This window comes from Coregonus clupeaformis, chromosome 23 (genome assembly GCF_020615455.1).
Source record: "Coregonus clupeaformis isolate EN_2021a chromosome 23, ASM2061545v1, whole genome shotgun sequence".
Lineage (NCBI taxonomy): Eukaryota > Metazoa > Chordata > Actinopteri > Salmoniformes > Salmonidae > Coregonus > Coregonus clupeaformis.
The window spans coordinates 18,917,217-18,930,512 of record NC_059214.1 but is presented as its reverse complement, the minus strand read 5'-3'; the positions used below and the strand labels follow the sequence as shown (position 1 = coordinate 18,930,512).

At 47.3% G+C, this 13,296-nt stretch overlaps 1 protein-coding gene across 7 annotated transcripts in view; it reads right to left on the bottom strand.

Moving 5' to 3' along the window:
• LOC121536833 (plakophilin-4-like) overlaps window positions 1-13,296 on the bottom strand; it is a 129,299-nt gene that overhangs the window by 47,892 nt on the left and 68,111 nt on the right. For 5 of the 7 annotated variants that reach the window (XM_045206558.1, XM_045206554.1, XM_045206556.1 and 2 more), the window contains 4 exons: window positions 7,454-7,579; window positions 6,837-7,033; window positions 5,862-6,423; window positions 3,378-3,404 (listed from right to left, as the gene is read on the bottom strand). In XM_045206558.1, the coding sequence (XP_045062493.1) occupies window positions 3,378-3,404; window positions 5,862-6,423; window positions 6,837-7,033; window positions 7,454-7,579 (912 nt within the window). The remainder of the gene's footprint in view (window positions 1-3,377; window positions 3,405-5,861; window positions 6,424-6,836; window positions 7,034-7,453; window positions 7,580-13,296) is intronic. The other 2 variants (XM_041844422.2, XM_045206559.1) reach the window with 1 other exon arrangement.

The following is a 13,296-nucleotide window of genomic DNA, read 5'->3' as shown; positions in this document are numbered from 1 at the left end:
GGGAAGCATTCAGCATCTCCGCTGTGGCCTGGTACTTTTCCACAGCTTCCACGGTCAGATCAGCCGTGGTCAAGGCCTGTTGACTGATGAACCGTTTTGCCTCATAAGGCAGGGCGCGTAGGTAACGATCCACCACAACGGCCTCCACCACCGCCGCTGCTGTATTCCTCTGCGGATCCAGCCATTTCCTTGCGATTCGGACAAGTTCATGCATCTGCGCCCGAGGAGGTTGGTCTGGTTGGAAGGTCCAGCTGTGAAAGCGCTGGGCCATACCAAACTTTGTGAGTCCATATCTGCTGAGGATCTCAGACTTCAAGGCATCATAGTCAGTAACCTGGTCAGGGCCCAGGTCCCGGACAGCATTCAGCGATTCCCCGGTTAGGAAGGGGGCTAACAGACCAACCCACTGTTGCTTGGGCCAGGCTTCCCTAGTGGCCGTGGCCTCAAATGCATGCAGGTATGCCTCAATGTCATCGGTAGCTCCCATCTTAGATACAAAGTCACTTGCCTTTATTGGGCGGGTATTTTGGACCACCCTCTGTCTCTGCAACTGCAATTCCTCTGCCTTCAGAAGGTTGGCTTTCTTTTGCTCCTCCAAGAGAGCCACGTTTGCTTGCATCTGGGCTTGCTGGCCAGCAACAAGGGCTTTCAATATGTCCTCCATTTCAGTCGGCGGGGAGCCTACGGCCAACTTGGAAAACTGGGTGATCAAACCTTCGGTATCCTCCTCTGACATGCACTATTAACGCTTGAGCGTGCCTGTATTCTCCACCATCTGTGATGTCACGAGAGGCTACACAGCTTTCAGCGGGATTGCTCAAGTAGTGCAAGGAGACCAGGTTCAACCAAAACAAGGATTTTATTAAAGGTCTTGGGAAACTAACGAAAGTATAACACAATTCTGTTCTCTGGTGGCTCTTTAAGGGTTAACAGTTCAGGGATGTCTCTTCCACATCCAAAATCATAACTCTCCCTCGCTCAAATAACTTTTCCCCAGTCTTACTGTATTCCACGTTGCAGCTAGTGGCCAACCCAGCAAAACGTCCTTCCAAATGTCCCACACGTATTTCCACAGGTGCATATATCCAAAGGTGAGTATTTCCCAAAGGTAAGTATCTCCAAATCCTTATATTCCTCATGGAAGTGGACGTGCAGCACTCTTGTCCTCCAGAGCCCAGGTTGGAGACTGTGTCTCTTCCCTTCCCAAACCTTCAGCTCATCAGCTCCTCATTTGTTTCAGCTGCGTGGGAAGATTGGCCATAGAGGGGTGGAGTTCCCGACCATACCAGCAGATGGAGCCATAGCTGTCTGGGTTTGCAGCCATCTCAGGGGATGTAACGTCCCTCCAGGACACAGCCTCTCGTGACATCACAATATATATATATATATATATATATATATATATATATATATATACACACATACATACATAGCTCAAAAAAATAAAGGGAACACTAACATAACACATCCTAGATCTGAATGAATGAAATAATCTTATTAAATACTTTTTTCTTTACATAGTTGAATGTGCTGACAACAAAATCACACAAAAATTATCAATGGAAATCAAATTTATCAACCCATGGAGGTCTGGATTTGGAGTCACCCTGAAAATTAAAGTGGAAAACCACACTACAGGCTGATCCAACTTTGATGTAATGTCCTTAAAACAAGTCAAAATGAGGCTCAGTAGTGTGTGTGGCCTCCACGTGCCTGTATGACCTCCCTACAACGCCTGGGCATGCTCCTGATGAGGTGGCGGATGGTCTCCTGAGGGATCTCCTCCCAGACCTGGACTAAAGCATCCGCCAACTCCTGGACAGTCTGTGGTGCAACGTGGCGTTGGTGGATGGAGCGAGACATGATGTCCCAGATGTGCTCAATTGGATTCAGGTCTGGGGAACGGGCGGGCCAGTCCATAGCATCAATGCCTTCCTCTTGCAGGAACTGCTGACACACTCCAGCCACATGAGGTCTAGCATTGTCTTGCATTAGGAGGAACCCAGGGCCAACCGCACCAGCATATGGTCTCACAAGGGGTCTAAGGATCTCATCTCGGTACCTAATGGCAGTCAGGCTACCTCTGGCGAGCACATGGAGGGCTGTGCGGCCCCCCAAAGAAATGCCACCCCACACCATGACTGACCCACCGCCAAACCGGTCATGCTGGAGGATGTTGCAGGCAGCAGAACGTTCTCCACGGCGTCTCCAGACTCTGTCACGTCTGTCACATGTGCTCAGTGTGAACCTGCTTTCATCTGTGAAGAGCACAGGGCGCCAGTGGCGAATTTGCCAATCTTGGTGTTCTCTGGCAAATGCCAAACGTCCTGCACGGTGTTGGGCTGTAAGCACAACCCCCACCTGTGGACATTGGGCCCTCATACCACCCTCATGGAGTCTGTTTCTGACCGTTTGAGCAGACACATGCACATTTGTGGCCTGCTGGAGGTCATTTTCCAGGGCTCTGGCAGTGCTCCTCCTGCTCCTCCTTGCACAAAGGCGGAGGTAGCAGTCCTGCTGCTGGGTTGTTGCCCTCTACGGCCTCCTCCACGTCTCCTGATGTACTGGCCTGTCTCCTGGTAGCGCCTCCATGCTCTGGACACTACGCTGACAGACACAGCAAACCTTGCCACAGCTCGCATTGATGTGCCATCCTGGATGAGCTGCACTACCTGAGCCACTTGTGTGGGTTGTAGACTCCGTCTCATGCTACCACTAGAGTGAAAGCACCGCCAGCATTCAAAAGTGACCAAAACATCAGCCAGGAAGCATAGGAACTGAGAAGTGGTCTGTGGTCACCACCTGCAAAACCAGTCCTTTATTGGGGGTGTCTTGCTAATTGCCTATAATTTCCACCTGTTGTCTATTCCATTTGCACAACAGCATGTGAAATGTATTGTCAATCAGTGTTGCTTCCTAAGTGGACAGTTACATTGTGTTGTTTAAGTGTTCCCTTAATTTTTTTTAGCAGTATATATATATATGTATGTATGTATGTATGTATGTATGTATGTATGTATGTATGTGTATATATATATATATATATATATATATATATATATATATAGATATATAAAAAAAACATGGGGGATTGGAAGTGATGCAGACAATTACATTGATGGAAGTTACAATCTATCTGCAATATAAAGCTGATCTACCCCCCACCCCCCAAAAAAAAAAAAGACAGATGAGCCACGGAGTAGAGTGAAGTTGCCCCTATACTCTGATCTTGGGTCAGTTTAGCATTTTCCCCACTAATGGTTTAGGTTACGATTTAGGGAGGGTAAGCTGATCCTAGATCTGTACCTAGGAGAAACATCACCTCAAAGCCAAACACATTATGAGGGGAGGTGAATCATGATGAAGTTAGAATTCACCTTGAAGGTCATCATCGACCAGGGGGTCTGTAGATATCCATTGGCAGCAGGAAAAGTAAAAAATACACACATTATATCAACCTTTTCACGATAAAAACCTGGATAAATATTGCTGGACTAACTGGGACAGCTGAAATAATACAAAGTAACACAACACAAAGTCATATGAATATTAGTTTAAAGGCGGGAACCATAGACCGTATATACAGTAAATATATAAATAACAGTAAAATGTCATAGGCCTAGTACCGTAAATTGACTGCCTACATTTCGATATCAATCTGCAATGCCACACATTATGAAAACAGTAACCATTTGTAATTAACCCCTTCTTTTATAATCTGTGTGCCTTGGAATAGCAGCCATTTTCCTAATCTACCTACATTCTTATCTATAGTAGATACTTAAAAGCAGCTCCTAGACTGAAAGGAAGAGGACAAATGAACATATAGTCTGAGCCATTACGCTTACTGTAGTGATAAATGGCCCACAATAGCAGAGAATCATTTCCCACTCTCTTCAAACAGCGTTGGGAATGCATGCTTGGTTTCTAGCTTCAGTGGAACACTAATCAATTAAACCTCAATGTTCCATAGAAGAAAGCCTCAAAATATCAGAAATTATTCTGGGGTGGAGAACAAATGGCACCCTATTCCGTATATAGCGTACTCCCTAGGACCAGGGCTCTGGTCAAAGGTAGTGCACTATGTAGGGAATAGGGTGCCATTTGGGACGCATCACGCCTCTTACACTTCCTGAATCAGCCGGGCCTTGTTTTCCCATACAGCTTTGTACCAAGAACAGAATCCCTGTTGTGAGGAATTATAGAACATAATTTCAGTTAAACTGTTTGCACCACAGTGTTCTTTCCTTCGAAGAGAAAGAACACAGAAAATTTAAGATAACAACCCTCCCGTCTCAGATGGAAACGACAAACGAGTGACAAATGCTCATTTCTGATGCAGTGGAAGTAGAAAAGCCTCTACCATTATTATACCATTCTTTCTTCAGACTCCCTGTCAAGCAGCTCATATTTACCGGCATTGAAATGTCAAGTCAGACTCCTATGGCTGACACCCAGGAAGAGAAACGACAACAGATCTATCAATCAACACACAACATATGAATTACTTAGAGGAGCTGTCAACCAGAGCACACTGATGCTCTCTGCATCTCAGGGGGAAGGCAGGCAGGCCTGCTGGCACCCTTTGCTTAACGACTCATTGCAAATTGAATGAACTTGACAAGGGAAACAAAATATATCAAATAATTTCTGGTAACTATTAAGTACCTTACTGTAATTGTCTTCAATTAAAATGGTCCTAAAAGAAACAAAAATAGCTTCTTAGCAAAGAGCAATTTCTCAAGCAATAATTTTTCTAGGACTGTCTGGAATTGGTCTGAGTGGGGAAGGGAAAACTGAAAACTAGCTGTTATTGGCATAGAGGTTTGGAACTATTACCAGGCAGGCCAAAACTCCCTCCCACCAAAACAGACTGAAATTTCAGGCGGTCTTTTCAAACAGCTCTTACACTAAAAGGGTATTATCATCATTTACACAATTTCACAGTATTATTCCAACCTCAGTGTGGAAATATTTATAAAACACAGGAAAATCAAATTTTGGACTGCACTGGGCCTTTAACACACATCTCATCTATGTACTTGGGATAAAATCAGATAACCTACACAAACAACTAAGTCTTTGTAAATTATTCTTCAGCTCCACCATTTCCTTAAGAAACTCCAGTCTTAATCTAGTACCTCTAGCACTGAGTTTCTCAGTGGATATTGGGCTATTTGCATGTATTCAAGTGCAGTGGCAATACATCCAACTGTGTGAGTGGCTGGAAAATACATATCTGCCAAACCCTCTGGAGTTTCCCTTCAAGCAGTGGCCTGAGTTTCATGATGCGAGTCTACATGAGTCAGGGGCTGGCCCTGGCCCATGCCACAGACAGACATGGGCTTTGTCCCAAATGGCACCTTATTCCCTATATAGTGCACTACTTTTGACCAGAGCCTGACCAGGGACGATAGAGATCTGGTTAAAATTAGGTCTCTCTAGGTTATGCGCAGTGACTCACTTTGTGCTGCAGCATGCCAATGGAAAAGCTTTGATAGCAGAGCCACAGACTGGAGTCCATCTCTGATTATGGGGAGACGACCTTCATGTACTTATTATCAGGCATAATTGTTGACCTGTGCTCCTGTGACAGACTAGCTATCGTCAGCTGTAGCATATGTTAAACAACTAACCACTGAGTGAAGGAAGCAGAGGCAGCAGTAGTCTCATAGAGCTCTGGTCAAAAATATTGCACTATGTAGGGAATAGGATGCCATTTGGGAAGCAGACATTATCACTGTGAAGGTATGCACGTATGATCTCTGGAGAGAGTGGACACTTGGACAGAGTGAGCACACCCACTCTAGATAGCTTTCTGGGTATGTGTGTACAAGGGAGGAGAAGGCAGAAGAACTGACCTGTGAGGCTGTCAGGCCGTGGGATCATCCTCTCATAGACGTCATAGCTCTGAGCTCCGTAGGGGTCTGCATCGTGGTGGATCTGCGAGCGAGGCAGGGTGGAGCCATAGTGCTGGGGCTGGGCCGTCATGCTGGAGCGCCCCGGAGACGCCGACGACCCCCCTGGCTGCTGGGTGAGGGGTAAGGGGCCGTCCACCATCGTTAGGGGGGAGCCCATGCGCCCCGAGGCTGACCCCAGGGCCTGGTAGGGCGAAGTGGTGCGGCTGGCGCTGCCCGAGCGGGAGTTGGCACTGCCCATGCGGCGCAGGGCGGCAGGGGAACTCTTCTGGGTGTTGTAAGGGGAGCCTGCACGCTGGGCTGAGGGCAGGGTGGTGGAGAAGATACTGGAGAGGGGCTTGGGCTCGGTGACAATTGGCGAGCCGTAGTTACTCCCAATGGTGGCCCGCAGGGAGCCTCGGGAGGGGGACACACTGCTGCCGTAGGCCGGGGACTGGGTCCGTGAGGGCACCGAGCTCACCCTCCTCATGGCTCGACCCGGCGCTGCGGCGGTTAACACAGGGGCCTGCCAGGACAGACGAGTACAAACTACTGAGCAACCACCACATGTTTCAGCATCACATTTAATAGAGCCCTAAAATCTTTTTATGGTGATATTTTACATCCTCACAGAAAGTGTCTAGTGTCTTATGGGAGTATTATAGGATATGTTTCTCTCATTTCTCTAACTTCCTTCCCATCTCCCAGCCAGTAGTAGCATTTGTGTGCTCAGTGGCAGTCAGTGTATGAATCATGACCATAGAGATGTACTAGAGAGCTCATCTCCTATCTTTGCTATAGCCACTTCTTTGACCGCATAGATAGTGCCATTGAGGGCTAAAACTGACTTCGGTCCGAGTGTGGCCAAGTGCAACCCTCTATCCAACTCTATGGCCATGACTGCTGCAGACAGTATACACTCTAGCTCCGTGACCTTACCTGGGCCTGGCCCTCGGCCCTGGCATTCCTCAGGAGGGTAGAGGTGCCGCCTGTGCCCGGGTAAGAGTGCGGCATCCTCAGGTCGGCCTTGGCCAGATTATTCTGGTTCTGGCTGCCGTAGTAGCTGCTGGCATCCTGGTAGCCACTGTCCGAGTACGAGTTCATCTGGGTGGAGCTGCGGGAGTTCCCTGTAGACCCTGAGAGACAGGAGAGAGGAAGGGAGGAAGAGAGGGAAAGAGTGAGTGAGAGAAACAGAGGGAGCAAGAGAGAGAGCAGAAGGAGAGAGAGAGGGAGGGAGACCGCGTGAGTGTTCTTCAAGCACTACATGATATTTAGCTAGTCCACACAGTACTAATGAGTGGCCGTTTCCACCTCCATTCTGTAGCCATACACTGGCTCAATAAAACTATACACATCACATGTGCTTCTGAGGCTATCTGAGCAGTACACTTCAAAGCATCATTAAAAGGCTCTGACTCTGGTGGGGCTGAGAGAGGGAGTGTCCCAGCCTTGACGGGGGGAGGGAGAGAGAGAGAGAAGAGAGGAGAGCTAGAGCACAAGAGAAAGAGAGAACCACAGTGGAACAGACAGAGGTTGCATTAATAACAGACCCTCACTTTCATGGAGCGAGGTCTGCTCTGGGGAGTACAGGGCCACCTGCTCCTGCTCTGTTCTGAGGCGGTAGGTGGGCGACTGAGAGCTGTCCGTCACTCGAGACTTGGTGTCCCCGGAGGTCGAGGCATCTGGGAAAGAAAGGGATGACAAAGTCAGTGTTACCTGTGTGGCTTATTTGGTAGATCATGGCGTTTGCATTGTCTGGATCGTGGGTTCAATTCCCGCTGGGATCACCCATACAAAATGTATGCAGTATGCACACACTACTGTGACTTTGGATAAAAGTGTCTGATAAATGGCAAATGTATAATGGGAAAAATACAGAGTATACAAAACATTAAGAACACCTGCTCTTTCCATGCCATAGACTGACCAGGTGAATCCAGGTGAAAGCCATGATCCCTTATTGATGTCACAGGTTAAAGAAGGATTTTTAAGCTTCGAGACAATTGAGACATGGATTGTGTATGTGTGCCATTCAGAGGGTGAATGGGCAAGACAAAAGATTTAAGTGCCTTTGAACGGGGTATGGAAGTAGGTGCCAGGTGCACCGGTTTGTGTCAAGAACTGCAACGCTGCTCGGTTTTTCACGCTCAACAGTTTCCAGTGTGTATCAAGAATGGTCCACCACCCAAAGGACATCCAGCCAACTTGACTCCCTGTGGAATGCTTTTGACACCTTGTGTGCAACTCAATATTAGGAAGATGTTCTTAATGTTTTGTACACTCAGTGTATATGGAAGAGACAGGAGACGTAGAAGTTAAAGAATTTAGCGTCGGGGCAATAACATCAATTCCACACTCATGTAAATGAAGTTTTATTATCATACTGATTCATAGGAGAGAAATTTGTGATGCTCCTATTTTGCTGTGCCAGGACACTGATGAAAATCCCCTCCTCAAAACTGTTTCCAAACTCTAACGTTTCCCGGCTGTGACCTAAATGGCACCCTATTCGCTATATAGTGCCCTGGCTCTGGCCAAAGGTAGTGCACTGTATAGTGAATAGGGTGACATTTAGGACACAGTCCATGAGAACAGCCAGTAAGGCAACGAGGAGGAGGAATTACCACAGTAATGTCTCTCATAGCCTGCTGCACAATGTTGCTCCACAATCAAAATTGAGTTAAGTGTGACCGGCGTGAATGAGCTCCACTGCAATAGCTGCAACAATGGGATGTCAGAACCCAATAGCTAGCCAGTCAGAACCGGAGGGAGGGGCATTGTTGGCTGACTTATGGATGAGGGGGAAGGCTGAATTCCATGGAGGAGCCCTATGCTGTTCCTCTCTGGCTTGTAAGTGTCTCAGCAATCAGTTTCTTTGCCAGGGGTCGTATGAATTGACTGCAGCTACGGCACCTCAATAAATTCTGCTGCTGCAATTCTCGCTAGACCACTGTGTGCGGCACGGCGGACACTTAAATCTTTCAAAAGGCCACGTTTGCCGTGTGACTGATTTCCATAGCGTTGGGAAAAAGATCATGAAAAATTCATGCAGAGGATAAAACTAAATCGTTAAATGCAGTATTTACAGAACAATGGGAAATTATCTGAATAGGGTGTCGCTTCTGACCAAAAAGCAACTTTAATCCCCATAAACAAGTAAAACAAAGCTTCACGCATCCATCCTGCTCCTCATAGCATATTAGAAGTAACTTTTCAGGTAGACAGTGATGGCGCTTTATATGACATTTCTGCCCTCAGGGCATCGCTACTGAGCCTTGACCCTGTTGGAGAAATTAGACTGTACACAATGAAAGAGTGTTACATCCCTCCTCCTGAACGGTGGGATTAAAGTGTGGGTGCGTCTGGTTAAAAGTAGTGCACTATATATGAATAGGGTGCCATTTGGGAATGCAGCCATAGAGTGTTGTGGGTGAGAGAGTGTGATTGGAGTGAAATGAGCTGCAGTGTGTTGCTGTAGAGGATGATGACTATGTCTGCATGGGCTGCTTATTGCCCTCCCAGGCCTCCGGCCCGTCTGCCCGTCGCCAGCCTGTGAATTTCGAGAGGAAGTGTTACTGTGGAGAGAGAGGCTTTCTTTAACCTGGAGCATGTGGACAGCACAGTCACAGGCACCCTATTCCCTATAGTGCACTACTTTTGACCAGGGCCCATAGAGCACCGGCCAAAGGTAGTGCACTATTTAGGGAATAGGGTGCCAATTGGGACGCTGACTCCAACTCTGGCTCTTAATGTAATAAGTGGTTGAGGAGTGCCTAGGGTAACAAAATAATGACCTGTGTATGAACTCAGACCATTATGGCTAGACAGCTGATTAAAATGGTGAGGAACAACAATACCCTCTCCTCTTCCACAGACAGGCAGCCTCTCACTTAATATCTACAAACACCAGCTATCATTTCTGTTTCATATTTGGACTATGGCCGCCTATTTGCCCTGGTCAAAAGTAGTGCACTATGTGGAATAGGGTGCCATTTGGAACACATGTCCTTGTTCTTACTGTATCTCTCTGCTAGTCTTGCTTATGAGCAATGAACCAACTGGAGCGAGTGGAAAATTCCAAACAATACCGAGACAAGCCATATTAACGTTCCCAGGCGATTCACTTAGTTCATTATACAATTAATAAGCGATGAAATACATTAGTAAAATGGACTTCATTATCAATTTGAGCAGCAGCAGCAGCAAAGTAACTATTGTCCTACAAGTATCCGCGCTAAATAAACAGAGTTGGAGTGGAGGGAAAGTGTTACGGTCTGAGAGAGTGGGAGTAGCTGAAGAGAAATATTGAATCTGAAATGTGCCAGAAGAAACTGTTATCAACTCAGTCAGTAGTAGGGATTAACATGGGGAACCGGGATCCTGGGACTGTCCCGGGAACACTCTTTACATTTCCCGAAAAAATGAAATGACAAGACCACGTAAATTACAACATTTTCCCCCACTAATGTCGCACTAATGCAATTCCACAAAATACACAACATGCGCAGCAGCAGAATAGCAAAAAATACAATGGCACATTATCCAAACAGGTTGTCGCATGGTAACCTTTAGCCTAGTGTATTTACTCGCCATAATTCAAATTGCACACATAATTGGCACGACTGCACACACGACCCAAATGCAGTTAATAAGCCCTACAGTACAGCCTATAAAAGAACGTGTGCCTCTTTGAGCTGCCATTGTGAATCTTCATACAGTGACAAATTTGATAGGCCTATGCACAATTCACTACATATGCATCGGTCACAGACATGAAGTCTGTTAACAATACAGAGAGGCATGAGGGAAAATATATATATTCTCCTGTCCTAGAGCCTAGGGCTATTTTCCAGTCCGAATCCCAAAATCCTGACTCCTGTCTCGCATTAAAATTCCTAACTTTATTCTGTAATCCATACGATGCATTATCAAAGTACTCCTCTCGCCTACGCATGTAAAAGAAAATAACCCTATAACATTTCCCCCGGTTCTCTTCGCTGTCTCTTATTGCTGTCAACATAGAGAGAGCGAATGCGTGATCAACAAACGTTATGAGAGTAGATATGGATATTTTTTTAACAGAGTTGGTCCCCATTAAGATACCCATTTCCACTTTTCATCTCCCGGTTATTCATGAGCTGATCTGCCATCTGTATAATCATCAACTCTATTTTGCCAAATAGGAGATTTTCTGTCATTCATTGAAGGAACCCATCTAGTACCGGGTCGGACCCCCCTTTTCCTCCAGAACAGCCTGAATTCTTCGGGGCATTCTACAAGGTGTCGGAAACGTTCCACAGGGATGTTGCTCCATGCTGACACGATGGCATCACGCAGTTGCTGCAGATTGGACGGCGGTACATTCATGCTGTGAACAGCCCGTTCCATCTCATCCCAAAGGTGCTATATTGGGTTGAGGTCTGGGGACTGCGCAGGCCACTCAACAACCTGCCCGCTTGACCCTATCCCCTCCTCTCTTCTCCAGACTATTTCCGGAGACCTTCTCCCTTACCTCACCTCGCTCATCAACTCTCCTTGACCGCTGGCCATGTCCCTTCAGTCTTCAACAGAGCGAGAGTTGCACCCCTCCTCAAAAAACCTACACTCGATCCCTCCGATGTCAACAACTACAGACCAGTATCCCTTCTTTCTTTTCTCTCCAAAACTCTTGAGCATGCAGTCTCTAGCCAACTCTCCTGCTATCTCTCTCAGAATGACCTGCTTGATCCAAACCAGTCAGGTTTCAAGACTGGTCATTCAACTGAGACTGCTCTTCTCTGTGTCACGGAGGCTCTCCGCACTGCTAAAGCTAACTCTCTCTCCTCTGCTCTGCTCTTTATCTTGGCCAGGTCGCAGTTGTAAATGAGAACTTGTTTTCAACTGGTTTACCTGGTTAAATAAAGGTGAAATAAAATAAAAAAATAAAATAAAAATCCTTCCAGACCTATGCCTTTGATACTGTGAACCATCAGATCCTCCTCTCCACCCTCTCCGAGTTGGGCATCTCCAGGGCTGCTCACTCTTGGATTGCGTCCTACCTGACAGGTCGCTCCTACCAGGTGGCGTGGCGAGAATCTGTCTCCGCACAACATGCTCTCACCACTGGTGTCCCCCAGGGCTCAGTTCTAGTCCCTCTCCTATTCTCTCTATACACCAAGTCACTTGGCTCTGTCATATCCTCACATGGTCTCTCCTATCATTGCTACGCAGACGACGACACAATTAATTTTCTCCTTTCCCCCTTCTGATAACCAGGTGGCGAATCGCATCTCTGCATGTCTGGTAGACATATCAGTGTGGATGTCGGATCACAACCTCAAGCTGAACCTTGGCAAGACGGAGCTGCTCCCCTCCCGGGGAAGGACTGCCCGCTCCATGATCTCGCCATCACGGTTGACAATTCCATTGTGTTCTCCTCCTAGAGTGCAAAGAACCTTGGCGTGACCCTGGACAACACCCTGTCGTTCTCCGCTAACATCAAAGCGGTGACCCGATCCTGCAAGTTCATGCTCTACAACATTCGCAGAGTATGACCCTACCTTACACAGGAAGCGGCACAGGTCCTAATCCAGGCACTTGACATCTCCCGTCTGGATTACTGCAACTCGCTGTTGGCTGGGCTCCCTGCCTGTGCCATTAAACCCCTACAACTTATCCAGAACGCTGCAGCCCATCTGCTGTTCAACCTTCCCAAGTTCTCTCATGTCACCCCGCTCCTCCGCACACTCCACTGGCTTCCAGTTGAGGCTCGCATCTACTACAAGACCATGGTGCTTGCCTACGGAGCTGTGAGGGGAACGGCACCTCCTTACCTTCAGGCTCTGATCAGACCCTACACCCAAACGAGGCACTACGTTCATCCACCTCTGGCCTGCTAGCTCCCCTACCTTTACAGAAGCACAGTTCCCGCTCAGTCCAGTCAAAGCTATTCGCTGCTCTGGCACCCCAACAAGCTCCCCCACGACGCCAGGACAGCAGAGTCACTGACCACCTTCCGGAGACACTTGAAACCCTACCTCTTTAAGAAATACCTGGAATAGTATAAAGTAATCCTTCTTCCCCCACCCCCCCATTAAAAAAAAACTGGCTATCATAAGTTGAATGCACCAATTTGTAAGTCGCTCTGAATAAGAGCATCTGCTAAATTATGTAAATGTAAAGTAAACTGAACTCGCTGTCATGTTCCAGGCAATGTTTTTCCACTCCTCAATTGTCCAGTGCCCACTGGAGCCGCTTTTTCTTGTTTTCAGCTGATAGGAGTGGAACACGGTGGCTGCAATAGCCCATCCGTGACAAGGATCGACGAGTTGTGCGTTCCGAGATGCCGTTCTGCACACCACGGTTGTACTGCGCTGTTATTGGTCTGTTAGTGGGCCGCCTGTCAGCTTGCACGATTCTT